Source organism: Protomyctophum parallelum (genome assembly GCF_964188405.1).
Source record: "Protomyctophum parallelum genome assembly, chromosome: 18".
Taxonomy (NCBI): domain Eukaryota; kingdom Metazoa; phylum Chordata; class Actinopteri; order Myctophiformes; family Myctophidae; genus Protomyctophum; species Protomyctophum parallelum.
The window spans coordinates 18,189,859-18,211,971 of record NC_139716.1 but is presented as its reverse complement, the minus strand read 5'-3'; the positions used below and the strand labels follow the sequence as shown (position 1 = coordinate 18,211,971).

General features: G+C 43.7%; 1 protein-coding gene across 1 annotated transcript; it reads left to right on the top strand.

The window, feature by feature from the left end:
• Positions 1-7,361: 7,361 nt before the first annotated feature.
• cnga1b (cyclic nucleotide gated channel subunit alpha 1b) lies at positions 7,362-18,605 on the top strand (the record flags this gene model as incomplete). The annotated part of the gene is made up of 11 exons (XM_083789452.1): positions 7,362-7,508; positions 8,275-8,379; positions 9,041-9,147; positions 10,697-10,871; positions 11,054-11,190; positions 12,154-12,323; positions 13,537-13,662; positions 15,004-15,156; positions 15,360-15,591; positions 17,113-17,288; positions 18,429-18,605. The coding sequence occupies exons 2-11, from the start codon at positions 8,291-8,293 to the stop codon at positions 18,603-18,605; spliced, it is 1,542 nt and encodes a 513-aa protein (XP_083645578.1). The 5' UTR covers positions 7,362-7,508; positions 8,275-8,290.
• Positions 18,606-22,113: the final 3,508 nt, after the last annotated feature.

The window sequence follows — 22,113 nt, the reverse complement described above, 5'->3', positions numbered from 1 at the left end:
GATACGATACATCAACGTCAATGTTGCTGTTTTCATTTTGATATACTTCGATTCATGAAATTAAAATCGATTTTTCGATGCAGTTACTATATATCCTTACACCCCTAGTCGCAATGCAACGCATTGTGAGCTTGTAGATTTGCTATTTTCAAAATATTTGTATACATTTGAAAACTTGAATTGAACATTCTGCATAAAGAGTAGCCTACTTACTTTATACTTTTGGTACATTTTGATACCAATACTTTTGTACTTTTACTCAAGTAAATTTGGAATTCCGGACTTTAACCCATTCTGGGCGGGAACCCCTTTCGGTATTGATAGCAGATCTATAAGCTCATAGCACGGCACCAAGTGCCGTGCTACGAGCTTGTACCTCTGCTATTTTTGCAAAATCGTGAAAAGGTGGTGACGTTTTTAACTCAAATCTTTACTTCTTGGGGGTCCCCGAAACAACATATTTTGAGATGGGTTGCCACGGCCAATTACATATATTTCTTCTAGGGTCCTTGAAATAGTTTGAGAACAACTGACATAGAAACATTTTAGAAGATGTTTTGTAGAATCGTCCTCAGGTCTACAAGTACAAATTAAACAAACTAAATGATTATAAATGTAAACAGCATAGATGTACAGTCAGACATTAAGGCAAAAAGGATAACACAACAAAAGTCCCGGGGACTTGTTTCCACTGTGGTCTTATGTATTAAATTAATCAGCCGAGCATAAACGTAACACAATAACATGTCAACAACAAATATAACAACACATTATGTACAAAAGAGAAATAGGTAAAAAATGTTCACCTCCTTTCTGATGATTTTGGAGGAACTAATACCGCTCAAGAAATGATGTTGACGATATACAAATCTGTTTACGTTCTCCGTGAAAGAAACAAATCTTGTGATTGGTCAAAAAGTAATATTGTATCTGGGGGAAATACATCTGACGGATGTTCCGACCCGACACTTTCCCCGTTTCACCCATTCAAATTGACAGTAATTAGCCCGTGGACCCCCATTTGAAAAGATATACCAATGACCCCCATAAGAGAAGATATTTACGGCTCTAGCAGTGATTCTCAACCCGAGGACCCCCAGTATGACCTGCAGTAGTCTACGGACCCCCCATTTAATGGCATTTCTATCTCTGTGGACCACAATTCATATAAATCAATGTTAATTTAACTCTGAGAGTGTATGGAACTATTTGTAACACTGTGAGACTTACAGACCCATAAGGGTCCATTTTGGGTCCAAACTATCATTTAGCTGGGGACCCCCTGGAACTCCTTCAAGGACCCCTGGGGGTCCCCGGACCGCACTTTGGGAACCACTGCCTTAGGTCGTAACCAGAAATGTGCATGCATTATGCATGCACATTTCCCGCCAATGTCATGATTTCACTATAGTGCCCACTATACCCCAAAGTGCCCACACTTTCCTACTGCCCAGTGCCGACCACGGTACCCAATTTCACTTCTGGGGGGACTTGGGCCTCACCATGCGGAACAGGCGGTGCTGCTGGGGGTCTTGGAGAGGGGCTGGATGGGCTTTTGCTGGAACTTCTACACCCATGTGGACGAGTAGAAATTAATTAAAATTAATATTCATTAGTAGGTGTGGCAGGGGGCGGGATCAAGGTGTCTGTGAGTGGGGTGACAGGGCTGGCTTTGCCAGCTCACAGGCGCACCTGCAGCATATTGTGTCAATTAAATGAAGGACAGCTGCTGTGTATATAAGGAGGCTAGTGAGCATGTGTTCTCTGTTGCAGTGAGAGGCTGGGTCCAGACAGAGCCTGCACACAATACTCTACATTCCTGCCTGTTGTAATGTCACACGGTGACTGTTTAGTTCATGTTATAGGATTCACATTGAGGACACTGTGACTTGTTACACTTTAGTTTAGGCTCCTGTTAATGACGGAGATTTGTTTGATGACCAATTCCCTGGCTTAAGCGGAATAAACAGCCTACTTGAAACCAACTGCCTGTGTCGTGTCCTTCCGCACCCTGGGTTGTTACTAGCTTTGTCACAGTAGGCTAATGTTGTTGTTGCCTGGCACACACACGTTCTTAAAAATGAAACAATTGTACTTACATCATCCGCCAGGAAGGTCAAGCTCGCCAGCCGAGGGCACCAAAGGGTCACTGCAGCACCGAAACCCGGGTGACTCGGCCAGCAGCTGCAAGGCATTGTTCCGCCTAGTGTTTTCGAGGGCAACTTTAAGCTCAGAGCTCTGTTGAATACAAATGATCCTGGTCAATTTAAAATGCATGAAACTAAATTATAATTATGTGTTAATAATTTGTGTCTTTTTCAATAACTTACACCTTGTGGATATCCGTGAGTTCTACTGAGATGCTTCACAAAGGGCTCGTGCAAAGGCTCATGTTTGTAGGTGCAGCCTGGTTCGAAGCAAAGCATCAGATGTCTGCACCTGGAAAACACTTCCTTCCTCTGCGTTTAAACACCACTATAAACACCTTAAAGAGACTTCACATGCGCATACGAATTACACTATATGTTGAATTTCAAAGTTGAAGAGAGAAAAACTAACAAAAATAGTGAGCTGAGATGAGCTCTCTCTCTCTCTCTCTGTGTGTGTGTGTGTGTGTGTGTGTGTGTGTGTGTGTGTGAGAGAGAGACCTGAACAGAGAGCACAAGTGAGACAAGGAAGGAGGAGGCGTCCTTTTAAGCAGGGACGTGCAGAGTGTGTTAAGCCCTATAACCACACCAAAGGGTCAAGATGGTTTTAAGCTTGTAGTGCCGCACTACGAGTTAATTACAAATAATGTTTGGGGTCATGAAATATCGAGCACCACTGATAAACATAGGTATTTCAGAAAACTGTCGGGATTTAGAAGACTTTTAATTATTTTCCAACGTCAGGCCTAAATGGGATAAATTAGCTCGGATGGGTGAACCAATAGGATCCGGCCCTCTATATCAGACATCACAGCGGCTGCATGGGCCATGCAGGCTAGGCATATAGGGCTCCAATTCCGTCGCCGCGATTACCCGAGACGTGGCCCGCAAATCAGCCGCTGCCTGAAGATTACGAATATAGGAACTTATTCTGTCCCTTAATGGTATTTTGGTCAAGCGTCACCCGCTATCTTTTTTGCAGACACCGGTATTTGCGCCTAGAGGTGTGGTCATGGGCGTGTTGGCACGCTTTCCCCTAAATTGCTATTTCGGTCACACACATTTGGGAAGACGATAGTGGAGTTTAAAACCAACCGTAATTTATACCCGTAAGCCGTGCCAAATTAGTTTGGTAGAGCTTCACGTCATCTCTTTGTAATTTTCCTATAATCAGCAGAAGTGAGTGCCGCCAGGCTGCCACTTCCTTGTGTCCATTGTGTCCATTGTGTCCATTGTGACTCAATGAAAAGACGAGTGTTCTTGGCTCTGTGCGGGTTGGAGGAAAAAAAAGAACGGCACCTTTGCATAATATAACGGGTAACGGAGGTGTTTTAGGGATTTAGACAGGTAACCAAAATACCAACTTCAGTGGGGGAACACCCCTTCCCCACTGCTAAATCCCAAAACAGTGTATTTAGAAAGATCAGATGAAAATGGAGCACATAGTTTTACTGAGGTTAGGTTCAGGGGTATAGGGTTATGGGTATAGGGTTATGGTATAGGGTTAGGGGTATAGGGTTACGGGTATAGGTTTAGGGGTATATTTAGGGTTATGGGTTTAGGGTTAGGGGTATAGGGTTATGGGTATAGGGTTAGGGGTATAGGGTTATGGGTATAGGGTTATGGGTATAGGGTTATGGGTTTAGTGTTGGGGGTATAGGGTTAGAGGTATAGGGTTATGGGTATAGGGTTAGGGGTATAGGGTTAGGGGTATATTTAGCGTTAGGCAACGTTGCAAAAACGAGAACTGTCAATCACAGTGACAATACTGGCCAATCACAGCGGGGTTTGCAGCGTTAAGGATTGTTTGTCCAATCAGATGACAGAGCAGTAGAAGCCAATGGTGTCAGACGATTTTGCATTTTTGATTGATTGATTGAATAGTTTATTAGAGAAATGTATAAACAGTAACATGAGTACAGTCAAACACTTCTCTCTCTCTCTCTCTCTCTCTACAGGAAGTGGGGGGCGGGCCTTACCATGTCGGTGATAAGGACTTTGTTTGGCTCCTCCCACAACGCGGCCACGCCCACCATCGCTCTCCAGGACATGGAGGGGGAGAGGCCAGAAGGGGGCGGGGCAAAGTACAGGTGCGGTGTTCATTTTTATTTAGTTTTAGACATAGAATCTTTAGAATAAAGTTGTTTTTTTGTATAGTCATCTGAAATATGTTTAGTCTTAGCTGGGTTTTAGTCCACTCAATTTACAGTGGATGTAGTTAACACAAAAAACAAGGAATGTCCCAATGACGTTTTTTTGCACTCGATCCGATCATTTGGTTTTGAGTATCTGCCGATATACAGATGTTTTCTGATCCGATATTTATATTTTTATAGAACACTTATGCCATATCACATTATATCCAAAATGACATGCAGACAATATCCAGTCTAATACCTGATATGGATATAATATTGATATTAAGGATGTCCCGATCACGTGTTGTTGCTCCCGATCCGATCATTATGATAATAGATAAAGCTAACATCTCTTTATGGGTGTCTATCTCTGACAGAAAATGCACAATCTCTTTATAGTTTCACAAGATAGTAAGTATTAATGTAACACAGCTACGTTTACACCTTTATTTTAATCCTATATTTATATTCAAAATTCCATACAAAAAAACGTATTTTGGCAGACAGTGAATGATGGTTGATTTGTAGACCGGCGGATACCGAAAATAGCAGATTTTTAAATAAAATAACTATAATAATCACTATTCCCTCCCTGAGATTTTAGTCTAGTTTTTATATATCTGTTGCCTCTCGCAATGTTCAAATGCTTCCGTCATACAGTCTGGAGAAACGGAAGCTCTGATCATGAGTAAAATATAAATCGGAAGTAGGCCTCCTCCCCACTTCCGTTTCCTCTTTACGGTCATGCAAATTTATCCTAATATAAATAGAAATCATATATCTATTATTTTCATATATGGTGCTTAGCAGAAATTAAAATAAAAAATTATAAAATTTAAAGATATTTTAAAATATATTTTTGTGAACGGAAATAACAAACAGATTACTTGGATTTCGGGAGGTGTATAGCATTCGGAGATTGTGGAATAGTTGTCTGGCTACGAAAGACGCCTACTGAGTGGCAAAAAACTACTTTCTGGCCTTGACAGCCCTGCATAGGCCTACATCTAGCCTCGATACCCAGGCTTTCATTTCGTCTGCGCGAAAGATGAAAGCCTGGAAAAAGCCGTGGGCTGAACCAGTCTAAAAGTGGGAGTCAACCCTTCCGGGTGGGCGTCGCTCTAAATGATGTGACGTAGCGCTGCACTAGGGGGGAGAGGAGGGGCCGGGGGTGACGAACAGATCGATGAGATCCAATCAGGGTGCGCGCTTTTCTGAGGCGCGACCCTCCCATCTAGGCCAGAAATGTCTCTGCTTAGGTCAGGCTAGCCTACATCCAAACAGAAAAGTCCTATCTGATTGACAGCCCATACATCCAAACAAAAAGTCCTATCTGATTGACAGCCCATACATCCAAACAGAAAAGTCCTACCTGATTGACAGCCCATACATCCAAACAGAAAAGTCCTATCTGATTGACAGCCCATACATCCAAACAGAAAAGTCCTATATCTGATTGCATTAAACAATGTGAAATAACAATAAACTCACTTTGCCACTCGATCACCTTATGCATGCACATATACCCTCTATACAGGAAGTGATGTGTGTACAGGAAGTGATGTGTGTTGTGTTTATTTTGTTTCAGGAACAAACAACGAGCAGGAGCTCTGTTTAACGTCAACAACAGCAACAACAAGGAAGAAGAGTAATGCACGCACGCACGCACGCACGCACGCACGCACGCACGCACGTACACACGCACACACACACACACACACACACACACACACACACACACACACACACACACACACACACACACACACAAGGTTAAATCATTATATTCGGATATCATTGCTATTGATTCAGTAACAGTGTTAAATAGCTCTATATTGTGATGTGTTTTTTCAGTAACAAACCCTGTCTCTCCAGCTCGTTAGAATTATTTTTTAGGTAGGTAACACATTTTCAGCCAATCAGGAGAGAGATAGTATAGCTATTTATAAGTTTAAAATTTGTGTTCCAGTAAAAATGTTGTGTCAGCTCGATCATTTATTTGCTTACAATTACAATTCCACTTGTCTGTAATCTGTATCCTGACTGCATTTTCTTATCCTGATTGTATACAATTGGTATCCCGACCTGAAAATGCATTTTCTGTTTAATAAAAAGATGGAGAGACATGGAGACCCATACTGAACAAACACTATATAGGATGAGTACTATCACTATATAGATCTTTTTAACACTTATTTTAACAAAAGAAAATCACTTTTCACTACGGTACCTAGACTTACAGATGGGTGTTTTATTGTTTGTTTTTTGTTTTTCAGGGAGGAGGCGAAGAAAGCAGAGGAGGGGGAGGGGGAAAAGGAAGGGGAGGGGCCGGAGGCCAATGGGGAGGGGCTGGAGGCCAATGGGGAGGAGAAGAAAAAGAAGAGAATAACCAAGAAAGAAAAGCAGGAGAAAAAAGAGAAGAAAGAGTGAGTCTGTCTTGTTCATTCTGCACCTCCTTCATTAATAGAGTGCTGAAGTCCTGACGTCACTCGCTCAGGCTTAAGGGGTTCGCAGAAGTTTCTCTCTATGGAGAATAACGTATTTTATCTTAACAGTTGGCCTTAACAGTTGGCCTTATATTAGTGCCACTAAGAGTTATATTCTATGAGTCCTTGGCTTGACATTACTCTACTCAGCCTCACTCTGTAGATGTGGGTCTAATTATCTTCATTGGAAAAATGGCTTGTTCATTGTCAATTAACTCCCATGTATATAACATGCCTACTCTGTTTGCGTATACCTGACGAAGACCTGTTGTGGTCGAAACGTTGTACCTACTTCAAATGAATTACCCTCGGAGATGTAAATCAGTGTGCGGACTGCCTTCCTTTTAGTACACAAGATGGTCACAAATTTCGGCAGGTCACAAATTTCACCGTAACTCCACCATGCTGGAGTGAGCGAGTGTGAGTGAGCAAGTGGGTATTGGAATTAGGCTATAGAACCTCTTTGCTCTCTCTCTCTATCTCTCTCTCCCTCGCTCTCTCTCTCTCTCTCTCAGGAAGGAAAAGCAGGTGGAGAAAGAGGTTATTTATTAGTTATTATTTACTCCTCTCTCTTTCTCACACACGCACAGGAAGGAGAAGCAGGAGAGGAAGGAAAGGAAGCAGAAGGAGAAGGAGGAGAAGATACAGCTTGCGAAAGAGGAGCAGGAGAAGAAGGAGAAAGAGGAGGCGGCCAAGAAGGCCAAGGAGGAGAAGGAGAAGAAAGCAGCGGAGGAACTGTGAGAGGAATTTCATTATCCATGTTGTCAGGGGCGTGCAGTGAACAGCTAGGACACTAGGTGGTGCTAGATCACCTGCCCTTTTGCCCTCTGGACAGAAATGTGCCCTTTTGAACAATTTGTTAATTTTGAATTTTAAAATGTAAAGCTTCTATAATCTATTATTTACTGTATGCTCCAAAATCTAAAATCTCACACACTATTAAAACTGGTATTGAATTGAAAGACGTTTCACCCGGAAACGGAGAATCAGGAAGTGAATAATTGCTATGTAACGTGTCCCGCAAATGTTATTTAATTCACCCAAAACATACATTTTGTAACCGGCGTTCATGTCGTTTATAGAAATAAGCCACAAATCAAACTGGTTTTTGATCCAAAAACAGCCTGGAAGAAGTGTCAGAGATTCTTCTGAAAACTGCGTTCCCCAGCGAGTACAGAACAGAGTTGTGAACCATAATCAATGTATATTAAAAAAATGCGTCAAAAGGCGATCTCAGTGGTAAAAGTCTCCTTGCGCCGCATCCTTTTTTCACTTGAGCACCTTCCCCTCAAAATGTCTGTGCACGCCACTGTATAGACTAGGCCTAGGGTATAATGACTCGTGTGGCTTATGGGCTAACTGTGTGTGTGTGTGTGTGTGTGTGTGTGTGTGTGTGTGTGTGTGTGTGTGTGTGTGTGTGTGTGTGTGTGTGTGTGTGTGTGCGTGCGTGCGTGCGTGCGTGCGTGCGTGCGTGCGTGCGTGCGTGCGTGCGTGCGTGCACAGTGCTAAGGAGGTGGCAATGATCGACCCAGCAGGAAACCAGTACTATCACTGGCTGGCTCTCATTACCGTCCCTGTCATGTATAACTGGATCTTTATCATAGCCAGGTAACACACACACACACACACACACACACACACACACACACATGGACTGTTTCCTATAGTATTACTGTATCCTATAATCAAGAACATGTAGTTCACCCCAAAGTGACTTGTTTTCTATCAATGACCGGCAGAGAGAAATGTTTTGGCTCAGGAATTTGACACAAAAAAAGTGTCCATGAAGGCTTCATGGGGTGTGTAATTGATAGAAAATAACTTAAGTAATTTTCTTTTCTGTGAACTAATAAGATGAAAGTATCAAGCATGCTTTTATGATTTTAACAAGCCTGTGGAAGTGGGGTCACTCACTCCCACAGGCTTGTTAAAATCAGGCCCGAAATTTGAAAAAAGTATGGAATTTTGAAATTCCTAATATGTTGGAAGTGTACACCAGTTATAACCCATTTATACTTATTTTAGTGGTCTCAAATGCTCAGTGGGCTGGTCAGGGGTGTGCCGTAACAATAGCCACACCAAGTGGGGCTGGCCAGGGGGCCGCAGGCACGCTGTGGCTCCGATCGGCACCACATCTCTGAAAGAACACAACAGCAGTGTTTAACACTTCAAGTGGACATGCATAGCTCACACTGACCATCTGACGATCAGCACAATATGGGACTGAACATGTACTATATTAATTATGTGCGTGTGTGTGCGTGCGCAGGGCTTCTTTCGAGGACCTCCAGATGGATTACTTGAACCAATGGTTCTTCTTTGATGCGCTGGCTGACCTGATTTACCTCGCTGACATGGCCTTTAGAACGAGAACCGGTACGCAGGCACACACACCCACCCACGCACACACGCACACACACACACACATACACACGCAAACACGCACAGAGCGTACTGTTGGTGGTCATGGCTTCCAGCTCCCGGCGGATGTGGTCTTCAGACTAGGACTCACTTCCTGGATGTGCAGGACGTCTTAGACTAGGACTCTGGTCCAGCCCAGCCTGCACGCCCCCACGTGGGTCCCATATATGGTTTTGAGGTGGTTGAGATGGGACCCAAGTCGGCAATGTGGGACCTACATGGCCAGTTAGCCCATATGTAGACCATGTGTAATTACATGGGCATGCCCACTTCCAACCCATGCCAGTTAGCCCATATTTAGAACATGTGTAATAGGGCTTGCCCATTTCCAACCCATGCCCAGTTACACCATATGAAAACCATATGAGACCCACATTATTTGCCCAGTTCAAGCCCACGCCCACTTGGTACCCAAGTAGCCTGCATTGAAACCACATGGGTCCCACGTGGGCGTGCTGGCGGGCAGGATGTACAAGGACGTCTTCAGACTATAGGACAGGATTATTGTACACCAGTTCCTGCCGAACAGGATGATGTGATCTCCCAGCATGCAGCTGCTCTTCCAACTCGGCACTGCGCCCTTGGCGACACAGGGACCTTTCTGGGATCTAAGTGGATTTGGCCTCTCTTTAAACAAAGAAGTCACACCTGTGTGACGTGAGGGCCGCTCTTAACTCAAGCGGACATATCGGTACAGACAAAGCTGTGCATGGACATACACATACACACAAAGCTGTGCATGGACATACACATACAAACAAAGCTGTGCATGGCTATAGACATGCACACAAAGTTGTGCATGGCTATAGCGCCTCTCATACATATACACATACACACAAAGCTGTGCATGGCTATAGCGCCTCTCAAAAAAAAAGGCTTTGCTGGGCTCTGCGGGCAAAGCCGATGTAGTCGGTTTGGCCAATCGGGGAAGCAAATGACTGTCGGCGGCGGTGGATCAGGGGTAGAGTGGCTGGATTGTAACCACAAGGTCTCCAGTTCGAACCCGGGCTCCCCCAGAGTTAGTGTCAAATTGTCCTTGAGCAAGACACTGAGGGGAGGGGAGGGGGGAGGGAGACAACAAACAAACGGCCTCTTTCACCACCAACCCGGCCGGCCCCCTGGACTCCCTGCTTCTCAAAAAAACACCCGACCGCATCACTTTGAAGTTCAAACTCAGACATACTGTACATGGATATCGCAGAGGACCCATATGCCCATACAGTATCATACGTATAGATGCGTGTGTACATATAGCATCTCGAGAACAGTGCGACCTGAAACTTCCTGAGAACCTGGGGGAGTGTGGTGTGTCTGCATGGTGTGAAGCCGGCGCGTGTGTGTGCGTGTGCGCGCATGCAGGCGTGCGTGCATGAGCGTGTATCTCCAGGGTATTTGGAGCAGGGTCTTCTCGTTAAGGACCATCAGAATCTCATAGACCGTTATAATAACAGTGTGTGTGTGTGTGTGTGTGTGTGTGTGTGTGTGTGTGCGTGTGCGCGTGCAGGGTATCTTGAACAGGGTCTCTTGGTGAAGGACGGTCAGAAACTCATGGATCGTTATAAAAACAGCACTCAGTTCAAACTGGACTGCATCTCCATGATCCCCACGGACTTCCTCTTCCTCGTGTTCGGTACCTTGTACCCCGAAATACGAATGAACAAGCTGTTGCGCTACAACAGGTGAGTACAAACACGCACGCACGCACACGCAGACACACTCAATCAATACAGATAATTCTGGGGGTCCTTGACATGAAAGAAGTTTAGAACCACTGACATATAAAAGTATTTTTTTCTGAAAACTGTAGACCTGAGAATTGGCCTCAGGTCTAAAAGGGTATTCCTCTCCTGTGTGTGTTTAGGATGTTGGAGTTCTTCCAGAGGACAGAAACTCGTACCAACTTCCCCAACCTTCTGCGTATCAGTAATCTGGTCATGTACATCGTAATCATCATCCACTGGAACGCCTGTCTGTATTACTCCTTCTCTAAGGCCATCGGTATGTATATACCTCCTACTTCCTGTCCGTATGGCACGTACAGCGGTGAAATCAGCCCTCAACGGTTTCTGACAAACATACTAGGGGCTGGCCCATGCATGCATCTTTGTGAGCTTGTAGATCTGCTATTGCTTGAATAGCCAAAGTATAGACTATAGGGTTAAAGGCGTAGTGAAATGAAAAATACACTTTTAGACCATATCCGTGGTCATCATATGGGCATACCTAACAATGGATGCCAAAAAAATGGGCAAATCATCTCATCATCTCAATCTCATTTCTGTGTGTTACTTCCTGGAAACGAAAACGTGCTGCGTGATGACGTGTAGAGATACACATCGATAAAAGCCAATAAAAATGAAGCTCACCAGTTTGATTCCCATGCTTCCTGATTCCTCCTCCACAGCTGGTTTTGATTAAAGAACTACTTCATCATACTTAATCATCCCGCTAAAATATGTATAGGCCTATATGTTTTGTATAGGTTAGAAATAATACCCTAGCTTTTTTCCCCATGTCACTTTGTTCACGTGCAGGAAGTCACAGACTTTGAGACCCCATAGCCTGGAGGGATGTGACGCTCTGATTGGTTCAGAAACTTCAGAGCCAGCGTTTCAGGATGAAACTTCAAAATAAAATGAACACCATTTCCGTTTCTCTACACATTTAAAGTGGTTCAAATGAAGTAAATATGCTGGGGCCGATCCTGGAACCACCCCAAGGACCCCTGGGGTTCCCCGGACCCCACTTTGAGAACCACTTTCATTTGAGTTCTGCTAAATACCAGTGGTGGACAAAAATGAAGTACTGTACTTTGAAACATGTTTGGGTTCATTTGGGGTCATTTTAACATCTATGTTAGACTCATTGAAAACACACGTCTCTGCTTCTGGTGACTAATATTGTCCTTATAATGAATGTTAGACTCTCTCTCTCTCTTTCTCTTTCTCTCTCTCCCTCCAGGTTTTGGACACGATAAGTTTGTTTATCCGTCTCCCCAGGGAGACTTCCGTCGCCTGGCGAGGAAGTACGCGTACAGCATGTATTGGTCCACACTGACTCTCACCACTATCGGTGAAACACCGCCCCCTGTGGAGAACTCTGAGTACTTCTTCGTCGTCACCGACTTCCTGGTGGGTGTGGCTTATAGCGGCGTGATGATGTCACTGGCCTGTCACAATCGTGACTTAAAGGTGTAGTGAAACGGAAATGTTGGGCATTTTATTTTGAAGTTTCAGCTTGAAACGCTGGCTCTGAAGTTTCTGAACCAATCGGAGCGTCGCATCCCTCCAGGCTATGGGGTTTTACGTCTGTGACGTCTCACGTTTGTAAACAAAGTGACAGAGAGACGTGGGGCAAAGCCAGGGGATTATTTCTAACCTATACACAACCTATATACATTTTAGCGTGATGATTAAGTTTAAAACGAGTAATACACTGTCTGGATGTCATCTTGAATGAGATTAAAAACGGAGTAGTTCTTTAATCAAAACCAGCTGTGTTGGAGGACAATGAAGCATGGGAATCAAACTGGTGAGCTCAATTTGTATTGGCTTTTATTGATGTGGGCCTCGACACGTCATCACGGAGCACATTTTGTTTTCAGGAAGTAGACCTAAAAATGTGAATTTGCCCATATGCCCATAGATGACCACGGATATGGTCTAAAAGTGTTAAAAACGTATTTTTCATTTCACTACAGCGGTGAATCTTGACGTGAAAAAGTTTGAGAACAATCAATATTTAGAAAGGATCGCGACGCATTGTGAGCTTGTAGATATGGCTATTTATTTCAAATGGCCGAAATGTATATTGTGGCTGAAGTGATGTTTTTGTAATAATAATCTAAATTTAGTAAAAGTACAATATTTGGATACAAAATGTAGTGAAGTAGAAGTGAAAGTACTGGGAATTGAAAATACTCAAGTAAGTACAAAACCGTCAAAATTGCACTTAAAGGGGAATACCACTCATTTTCAACATTTTACTATGTGTATGTACTATATGTAATATTATAACATAGAAAAAAAGTCCCCCCATTCTGTGTTTCCTAGAACTGTAGGTCTGGAAAAAAAATCATTAACATGGTGAAGTACATCTTAATGACATCATCAAGTACACGTACACATGCATCAAATTATTATTATCCACACAACAGCTCTAAGGTATATTAATGACATAGTAAAATGTTGATAATGAGTGGATTTCCCCTTTAAGTACAGCAATTAAGTAAATGTACTTCGTTACTTTACACCACTGATTGTGTTATTGTAATGTGTTATTGTGACCACTAGGTGGGGTGTTGATATTTGTGTCATTGTATTGTGTTATTGTTCTGACCACTAGGTGGGGGTGTTGATCTTCGCCACCATCGTGGGTAACGTGGGCTCCATGATCACCAACATGAACGCCGCCAGAGCCGACTTCCAGGCTCGCATTGACGCCATTAAACAGTACATGAGCTTCAGAAAGGTATTGTTGCGACGAGGACGCCAACAAGGGTTAACTTACTAACTTCAGTGTCTATATGTAACCTCGCGTCACCAGACTTTCCAACTCGGAGGAAAGCCTGGTCTGTGTTACTAAATTGCCGTCCAGTTGGGAGCGGATGACAGTGGCGTGCACAGATAGACACTAGGGGGTGCTAGAGCACCCCCTGCCCCTTTCCCTCTGGACAAATGTGCCGTTTTTTTGTACAGTGTAGGCTATACTGTACAGTATGTGGACCATGGGGATATTGATCAATTCTTGATAAAAAAGCTTCTAATATTATTTAAGCCCCGAAATCTATAAATCTCCCACTATAATCCCCACGCGCTATACAAGGTGCCCTTTTTTCACTTGAGCACCTGCCCCTCTAAATGTCTGTGCACGCCACTGGCGGATGATATCGTTACGTCATGTTGTAGTCATTGTTTTGTAGTGATCAGGCCGCCGAACCGTCTAAACCAGAACATCCTTTCGCTCAAACCGGAAGAATATTACCTTCCCAATAAAAGCCTTGATGCAGCATAGTGCGAGTCACGCTTTTATTGGGAAGGTATTCTTCCGGTTTGAGGAAAAGGATGTTCCAGATCGATGGTTCCGGCCTGATGACGACAAAACAATGACTACAACATGATGTAAGGTTATCACCTGCTCCCGACCGGATCATAAACCCGAAATGGAACGCTGCCCAGGCTAGTGTCTACGTGCAGGAGGAAGGAGGGTCCAGGACGACGGATATCACATGTCCACACCAAAACCAGAGAGACGGATATCACATGTCCACACCAAAACCAAAGAGACGGATATCACATGTCCACACCAAAACCAGAGAGCCTCACAATCACGGTCGTGCACACATAGACATCAAAGTGGGCTTCAGCCCCCTGCCTTTTAACCCGTCTGTCAAACAACTGCCCTCTCCAGACCAACGAATGCAGCTATGGTCAAAGAAATGCAAATAATAGAAATATTTAAATACATATTTAGTAATTATGAATATCAATAGTCCAACACCATAATATCAGAGGATGCAGCACCCTAAAGCCGCTTTTAGTTAAAGTGATTAAAGTGGATATACTGAGACCATTTCAGCATACAAAGTTTATAAATTACTTAGATAACCTTTGAATTATAAACTAATACATCGTCTGGACTCCGGCTGGAGACCCGTTGAGGAGAATTGGAAGAATGTAATAGAGTAAAAGTACTCAAGTCAAAAGGTACCTTGTACATTGTACTAAGTAAACATTAAACTTTATCTTTATTGTTATAATGTTACACTTATAAAACTGTAATCCTATATTATTAACCCCTCTCTCTCTCTAGGTGACAAAGGACTTAGAGAAGCGGGTGATCAAGTGGTTCGACTACCTGTGGACCAACAAGAAAGCTGTGGATGAGAAGTCAGTGTTGAGTTACCTTCCTGACAAACTGCGAGCTGAGATCGCTATCAACGTGCACCTGGACACGTTGAAGAAGGTACACACACACACACACACACTACAAGCTCGTAGCGCGGCACTCGGCGCCGCGCTATGAGCTTGTAGATCTGCTATTTTTCATTAGTTAAAGTATAACATAACGCCCAAAATGGGCTAGTGGAGTGAAGCTACAGCCGCGAGTGTATACCGTCCAGGAGAATATATCCTAAATTCCTAATGAATGAATGAACGTGTTAACAGGTGAAGATATTTGCGGACTGTGAGGCCGGTCTCCTGGTAGAGCTGGTGTTGAAGCTGCAGCCGCAGGTCTACAGTCCTGGAGACTTCATCTGTAAGAAAGGCGACATCGGACGCGAGATGTACATCATCAAGGAGGGGAAGCTCGGCGTGGTGAGCGACGACGGACTCAAGACGTTCGTGGTGCTCAGCGACGGGGCCTACTTCGGAGACATCAGCATCCTGGCTATCAAAGGTATACACACATTCAAAACACGCAGTCGTGTACGGACGCTACGCACGCATTTCAAAATGTTGCCTTTCAAACGGGAAGCGAGGAACGCACTTGTTGCCTGGATCAACGAGAGGTCTTCTCAAGAGGGGCGTGAAAACGCAAGCGTAAAAAAAAAGCTAAACAGAATACAGGTCTGGTGAGTCGCGGGGTGGCGTGTGAACGAAACGAGCACGCGCGCAACAAATTCACGGGACCGCGCTCACGTACGTAAATACGCTTGCATTGTCGCACAGCGACTGCTCCCCAGTGCTCCGCGCAAAAACGCAGGTCTCATTGAAAATGAACTGTAGGCGCGTTATATCGCTTCACGTTTGACAAGTTGGCTGTCCAATTCATTTTAGTTACTCTTATGTTTTTGCTGGAAAAGAGAAACTTTAAGAGAGCTTTAAGTCGAGCACTTTGATGTTGTCTGTTTAAAGCCACACAGTAGTTATGGCTCCATGCAGGTGACACATTTTGAACGTAGTGATGTTCAGCAACTACAGACAAAAGACAATAAATATTTTCAGGGGAAAAAAATGACAATCGTGTGAGAATCGTGATCTCAATTCTTGTGGAGGAAAAATGAAGATTCAAGTTTGAGCAAGAATCATACAGCACTAAAGCACGCATTTAACTTTATTCACGTTTGCATTTAACAAATAACAAAAAACATCCTGTTTCAGGAGACAGGAAGCATCGCCTCCTCCATATGTAAACATCCTGTTTCAGGAGACAGGAAGCATCGCCTCCTCCATATGTAAACATCCTGTTTCAGGAGACAGGAAGCATCGCCTCCTCCATATGTAAACATCCTGTTTCAGGAGACAGGAAGCATCGCCTCCTCCATATGTAAACATCCTGTTTCAGGAGACCGGAAGCATCGCCTCCACCATATGTAAACATCCTGTTTCAGGAGACAGGAAGCATCGCCTCCACCATATGTAAACATCCTGTTTCAGGAGACAGGAAGCATCGCCTCCTCCATATGTAAATATCCTGTTTCAGGAGACAGGAAGCATCGCCTCCTCTATATATAAACATCCTGTTTCAGGAGACAGGAAGCATCGCCTCCACCATATGTAGCGACTAACATTTATCACAGAAACTGAACACAATGTTGTCAATGCAGGCCAATCACAACTGATTTATGGACATTAAGGCTTCCAAATATGAACACAAGCTGTTTAGATGTATAACCAAGCTGTATAATAAATATGAACACAAGCAGTTTACATTTGTAACCAATACTGCGCAAAAAGCATGGAATATGGATGTGTATATTAAAGGAAACTTTCCAACAAACTCCGGTAAACTCCCAAATTGTACCATCACACCTGTATATTACCGTACATTACTGTATATGCTGCTAAACTTGAGGTTTACGGGCAAATCTAGTGCCCATAATTGCCCGTTAACTCCTCTTTTCACGCAGTGCAAGCTGTATAATAACGGTCTCCCCTCCCCTCCCCTCTCCTCTCCTCTCCTCTGCTCTGCTCTCAGGCAGTAAGGCGGGTAACAGGCGTACGGCTAACATCGTTAGCATCGGCTACTCGGACCTGTTCTCTCTCTCCAAGGACGACCTGATGTCGGCGCTGACGGAGTATCCGGATGCCAAGGCCATCCTGGAGGAGAAGGGACGGCAGATGCTGATGAAAGACGGACTGCTGGACCTGGAGGTCAGCCACTCCCCCCTCACGACCTTTCACCTGTCTGTCTGTCTGTCTTTAGCCACACCCACCTTTCACCTGTTTGTCTTTAGCCACATCCACCTTTCACCTCATCTGTCTGTCTTTAGCCACACCCACCTTTCACCTGTTTGTCTTTAGCCACACCCACCTTTCACCTGTCTGTCTTTAGCCACACCCACCTTTCACCTTTCACCTGTCTGTCTTTAGCCACACCCACCTTTCACCTCATCTGTCTTTAGCCACACCCACCTTTCACCTGTCTGTCTTTAGCCACACCCACCTTTCACCTTTCACCTGTCTGTCTTTAGCCACACCCACCTTTCACCTCATCTGTCTTTAGCCACACCCACCTTTCACCTTTCACCTGTCTGTCTTTAGCCACACCCACCTTTCACCTTTCACCTGTCTGTCTTTAGCCACACCCACCTTTCACCTTTCACCTGTCTGTCTTTAGCCACACCCACCTTTCACCTCATCTGTCTTTAGCCACACCCACCTTTCACCTGTCTGTCTTTAGCCACACCCACCTTTCACCTTTCACCTGTCTGTCTTTAGCCACACCCACCTTTCACCTCATCTGTCTTTAGCCACACCCACCTTTCACCTTTCACCTGTCTGTCTTTAGCCACACCCACCTTTCACCTTTCACCTGTCTGTCTTTAGCCACACCCACCTTTCACCTTTCACCTGTCTGTCTTTAGCCACACCCACCTTTCACCTCATCTGTCTGTCTTTAGCCACACCCACCTTTCACCTCATCTGTCTGTCTTTAGCCACACCCACCTTTCACCTCACCTGTGTGTCTTTAGCCACACCCACCTTTCACCTGTCTGTCTTTAGCCACACCCAGATTAATATAGTAAGAGAGTGGAGACACTAGCGTTGACTCCCATTGTAACAATGGAATGCGGAAGTGCTAATTTTATCTCAATGGGCGCAGTCCTTAAATTTTGAATTCACTGACCCAGACAGTATAAATAACCTGTCTGTCTGTCTGTCTGTCTGTCTGTCTGTCTGTCTGTCTGTCTGTCTGTCTGTCTGTCTGTCTGTCTGTCTGTCTGTCTGTCTGTCTGTCTTGTCTGCCTGCCTGCCTGCCTGCCTGCCTGCCGTCCTGCTCCGGTCCACTAGTTGGCAGCACAGGGTCCGGACCCCAAGGACATGGAGGAGAAGGTGGACAAGATGGCGCTGGTGTTCGACTCGCTGCAAACTCGCTTTGCACGGCTGCTCGCCGAGCACGAGGCTCTGCAGAGCAAACTGAAGTACAGGGTGACCAAACTGGAGCGCAAGATAATTCCCGTAGCCTGAAAACCATTTCCTTGTTCCTGTATAGCCTCGCTTTTCCTGTTCCATGTAGTCTGACACGCCATGCAGTTTTTCCTCATAGTTGGCTAAGTAACTAAGTAACTAAGTAACTAAGTACTTTTATTTAGTAATTTGAAAACTTTAGTTACTAGTTACTTTGGCGATTTTAATTTTGATTAGAAAACATACATTAACCACCTCAACCCTATACATTTCGGCCATTTGAAAATAGCAGATCTAGATTGTAGATTGATCTGCTATTTTCAATAGATTTTGTACACATTTTGAACTTGTGAAATGGGACATTCTGCAATATGAGTACTTTTACTTTTAGTACTTTAAGTTTGATGCCGATACTTTTGTACTTTTAATCAAGTACATTTTCAATTCCATACTTTCACTTGTAACAAAGTAGTTCTAAATTGCAGTTTTGGTACTTTCACTTAAGTAAAACAATTGAGTACTTTTTCCACCACTACTAGTAAGAAGTATTAGGCGCCCGCGGGGCGGAGCATTCTCACAATGTACTACAGCCTGGCAACCAATTCTGCCAGCCACTGACCTCACTAGTATAATGGGCTAATCACTAGACTACCAATACAGACCTCCTGGGTTTGAATCCAGCTGCTGTCACTATTTTTCCAACAACCGTGTACTCAAACTACTTTCTGGCCTTGACAGCCCATTCATCCAAACAGAAAAGTCCTGTCTGATTGCATTAAACAATGATAAACTCACCAACATTGCAGCTGTACGAAAAGCTTTCTATCTGCAAAGTTTTTGTTTCATAAAAATCCACCATAGAAACATCATGAGCTACTTTCTGTCAAGAAATGCCCTGCGTTTGATTATTTTTCTAAGTGTCAGAGTTAGGAAGTGCTTGTTTTCAACAACAACATTTTGCTGCCTCCTGCATTATGTGACATTTAGAAACAGGTGGTACGCAGGACGGTTGAGTGATTTCCAACGGGCGCTTCCAAACTCCAACACTCCATGCTGCTCAATGTTTTGCCACTCAGTCTAGATGAGGGGGGCGTATCCTGATGGGAAAATCATGCATGTGCATACTCTCTATTGTAACGTTTCCAACTCAGTAGACAAGGCAAGTAACAAGCCGCGCCAAGAGAGCTAGCTCCCTTGGAGGAGCAAGTTACGGCCGGGTCTTTTGCAGGGTCGTTAGTTGTAAACCACAACGGATGGGCGCAGTCTCTAGCGAAGCCACGAGAGACACCACCAAGCGAGCTAAAGTGCTCGAGTTGCCGCGTTGAGCACTGCGAAGTTCGCTAGAGCCGACTCAGCCCGTTCGAGTTGCGACCCGATATAGTAAATTATTACTCCCCCAAGGCAATGCCAACGCCACGCAATATTTATTTCCCCCAGACTATCCACCTCGGAGGTGGGTGCGGAGGCCAGAGGAACAGGGAGGTGGGGCTCGGGGGAGTGCACGGCCAACTGCTATGTGAAAAACGGGGACCGAGCCTGACACCATTTTCTGTAACTTTCGCACAAAAATATAGATCTACACAGTCAAGCTCAGAACTTGTTGAAATGTGACATTAGATAAAAGCAACAATTCTATACTTAATGAAAAATCTCTTATCTTTTCTGTAAACCTTTGTTTAATTTCAATGATTTTAACCCACTAGATAATGTGTAATAATCTAATAATAAACATTATTTGTTTTGTTGTTCATTATGTAGTGAGAACACTGTATTGCCCCACAAATTAAATTAATTAGGCCTATTATGACAAATTAGGAGAAATGTGAAATAAATTAATGTAAACGTCACCCTGCAATAAATACATTTTATACATGATCTGTGTTTTCTGTGTATTTATAACTGTGAAAAATGTCACATAATCATATGTTTCTTGTGGCTGTTTTTCATTGAACAACATTGAATTGAATTGTATAATTTTAAGTTAAGTTAACAGTCATGCTTCATTTGGGTGAGTTTGCTGCCCTAGCTTCCACTGGTTAAAAACTAGTCCCACCACCTTATGTGTCAGAATCAGAATCAGTTCAACAGTTGTGGACAATATATTGACTTAGGTACAGTCAGTCAGTACTTTACTTGATTACTTATCTGTAGCTGTACTTGATTATTTGTATATTTGTTTGGATACTATATTCCAAAGACAAAATATCTTACTTTTGACTGCACTGCATTTCTATAGGCCCTACTGTATTGAGCTTATGAATTACGCACCTGAGCCCTATTTCAAATATCGTGAAAATAGCAGATCTATACAAGCTCACAAAGCTGTTCTCAGTTTTCACTATAAATTTGATATTTTTTGAAAATGTAATGCTTCTGGGAAATGTCTTAAGTGTCCCCAGCCAGCACGCCCACTTGGGGCCCATGTGGTTTCAATGCGGGATACATGCGTACCGGAATGCGGAATGGGCTTGAACTGGGCAAACTATGAGGGTCCCACGTGGTCTACATGTGGGCTAACTTGCATGGGTTGGAAGTGGGCAAGCCCATATTGGTCCAACATGGGCTACATGTGGGCTAACTTGCATAGGTTGGAAGTGGGCAAGCCAATGTAGTTCCAACATGGTCTACATGTGGGCTAACTTGCATGGGTTGGAAGTGGGCAAGCCAATGTAGTTCCAACGTGGTCTACATGTGGGCTAACTTGCATGGGTTGGAAGTGGGCAAGCCCATGTAGGTCCCACATGATCCACATGGTCCCATAGTGTTTCTATAGTGTTATACAGTATGTAGTCTGAGATGGGCTACAGCCCAGTCAAAAATGATGAAAAACGAGGATTTGAATATAGTGTTTCTATAGTGTTATACAGTATGCCGTCTGAGATGGGCTACAGCCCATGGTCAAAAATGATGAAAAACGAGGATTTAAAAAAAAGACGAAAATCACTCGAGACAATGGGCTATAGTCCATTGTCTTTTTTTTTCAAATCCTCAAATGGTCAAAAATGATGAAAAACGAGGATTTAAAAAAAAGACGAAAATCACTCGAGACAATGGGCTATAGTCCATTGTCTTTTTTTTCAAATCCTCAAAAATGATGAAAAACGGCATGCTATAGTATGCCGAGATGGGCTACAGCCCATGGTCAAAAATGACGAAAATCACTCGAGACAATGGGCTATTGTTGGGCTAAGTCCGACGTCATTTTGTACTGCTACGTTACGTCCAGGTCCAAGTGGCACCAGCTCCCGTCCGCATCTCATTGTAAATAGAATGTCTAAACGCGTGAATCTTTTTACAATGAAGTTATTTTTCAGAAAGGAAGCCATTGAGGGTTAAAATGGGTCTTAATGCTTCCAACTCGAGTAGAATTATTAATGTTTTGTACAAGTGTCCATGACAACAAAAATATATGATGTGGAGACAAAGACTATTATCATTATTGAAGGTGGCAACAATCAAAACAATGAAAATGGCATTCCAATCAATAGCAAATTGCATGTGAAACACTATTGAGAAACTGGTCTCCAGTTCATAGGATTATCCTAAACTACTGTTGAATTACAGTGGC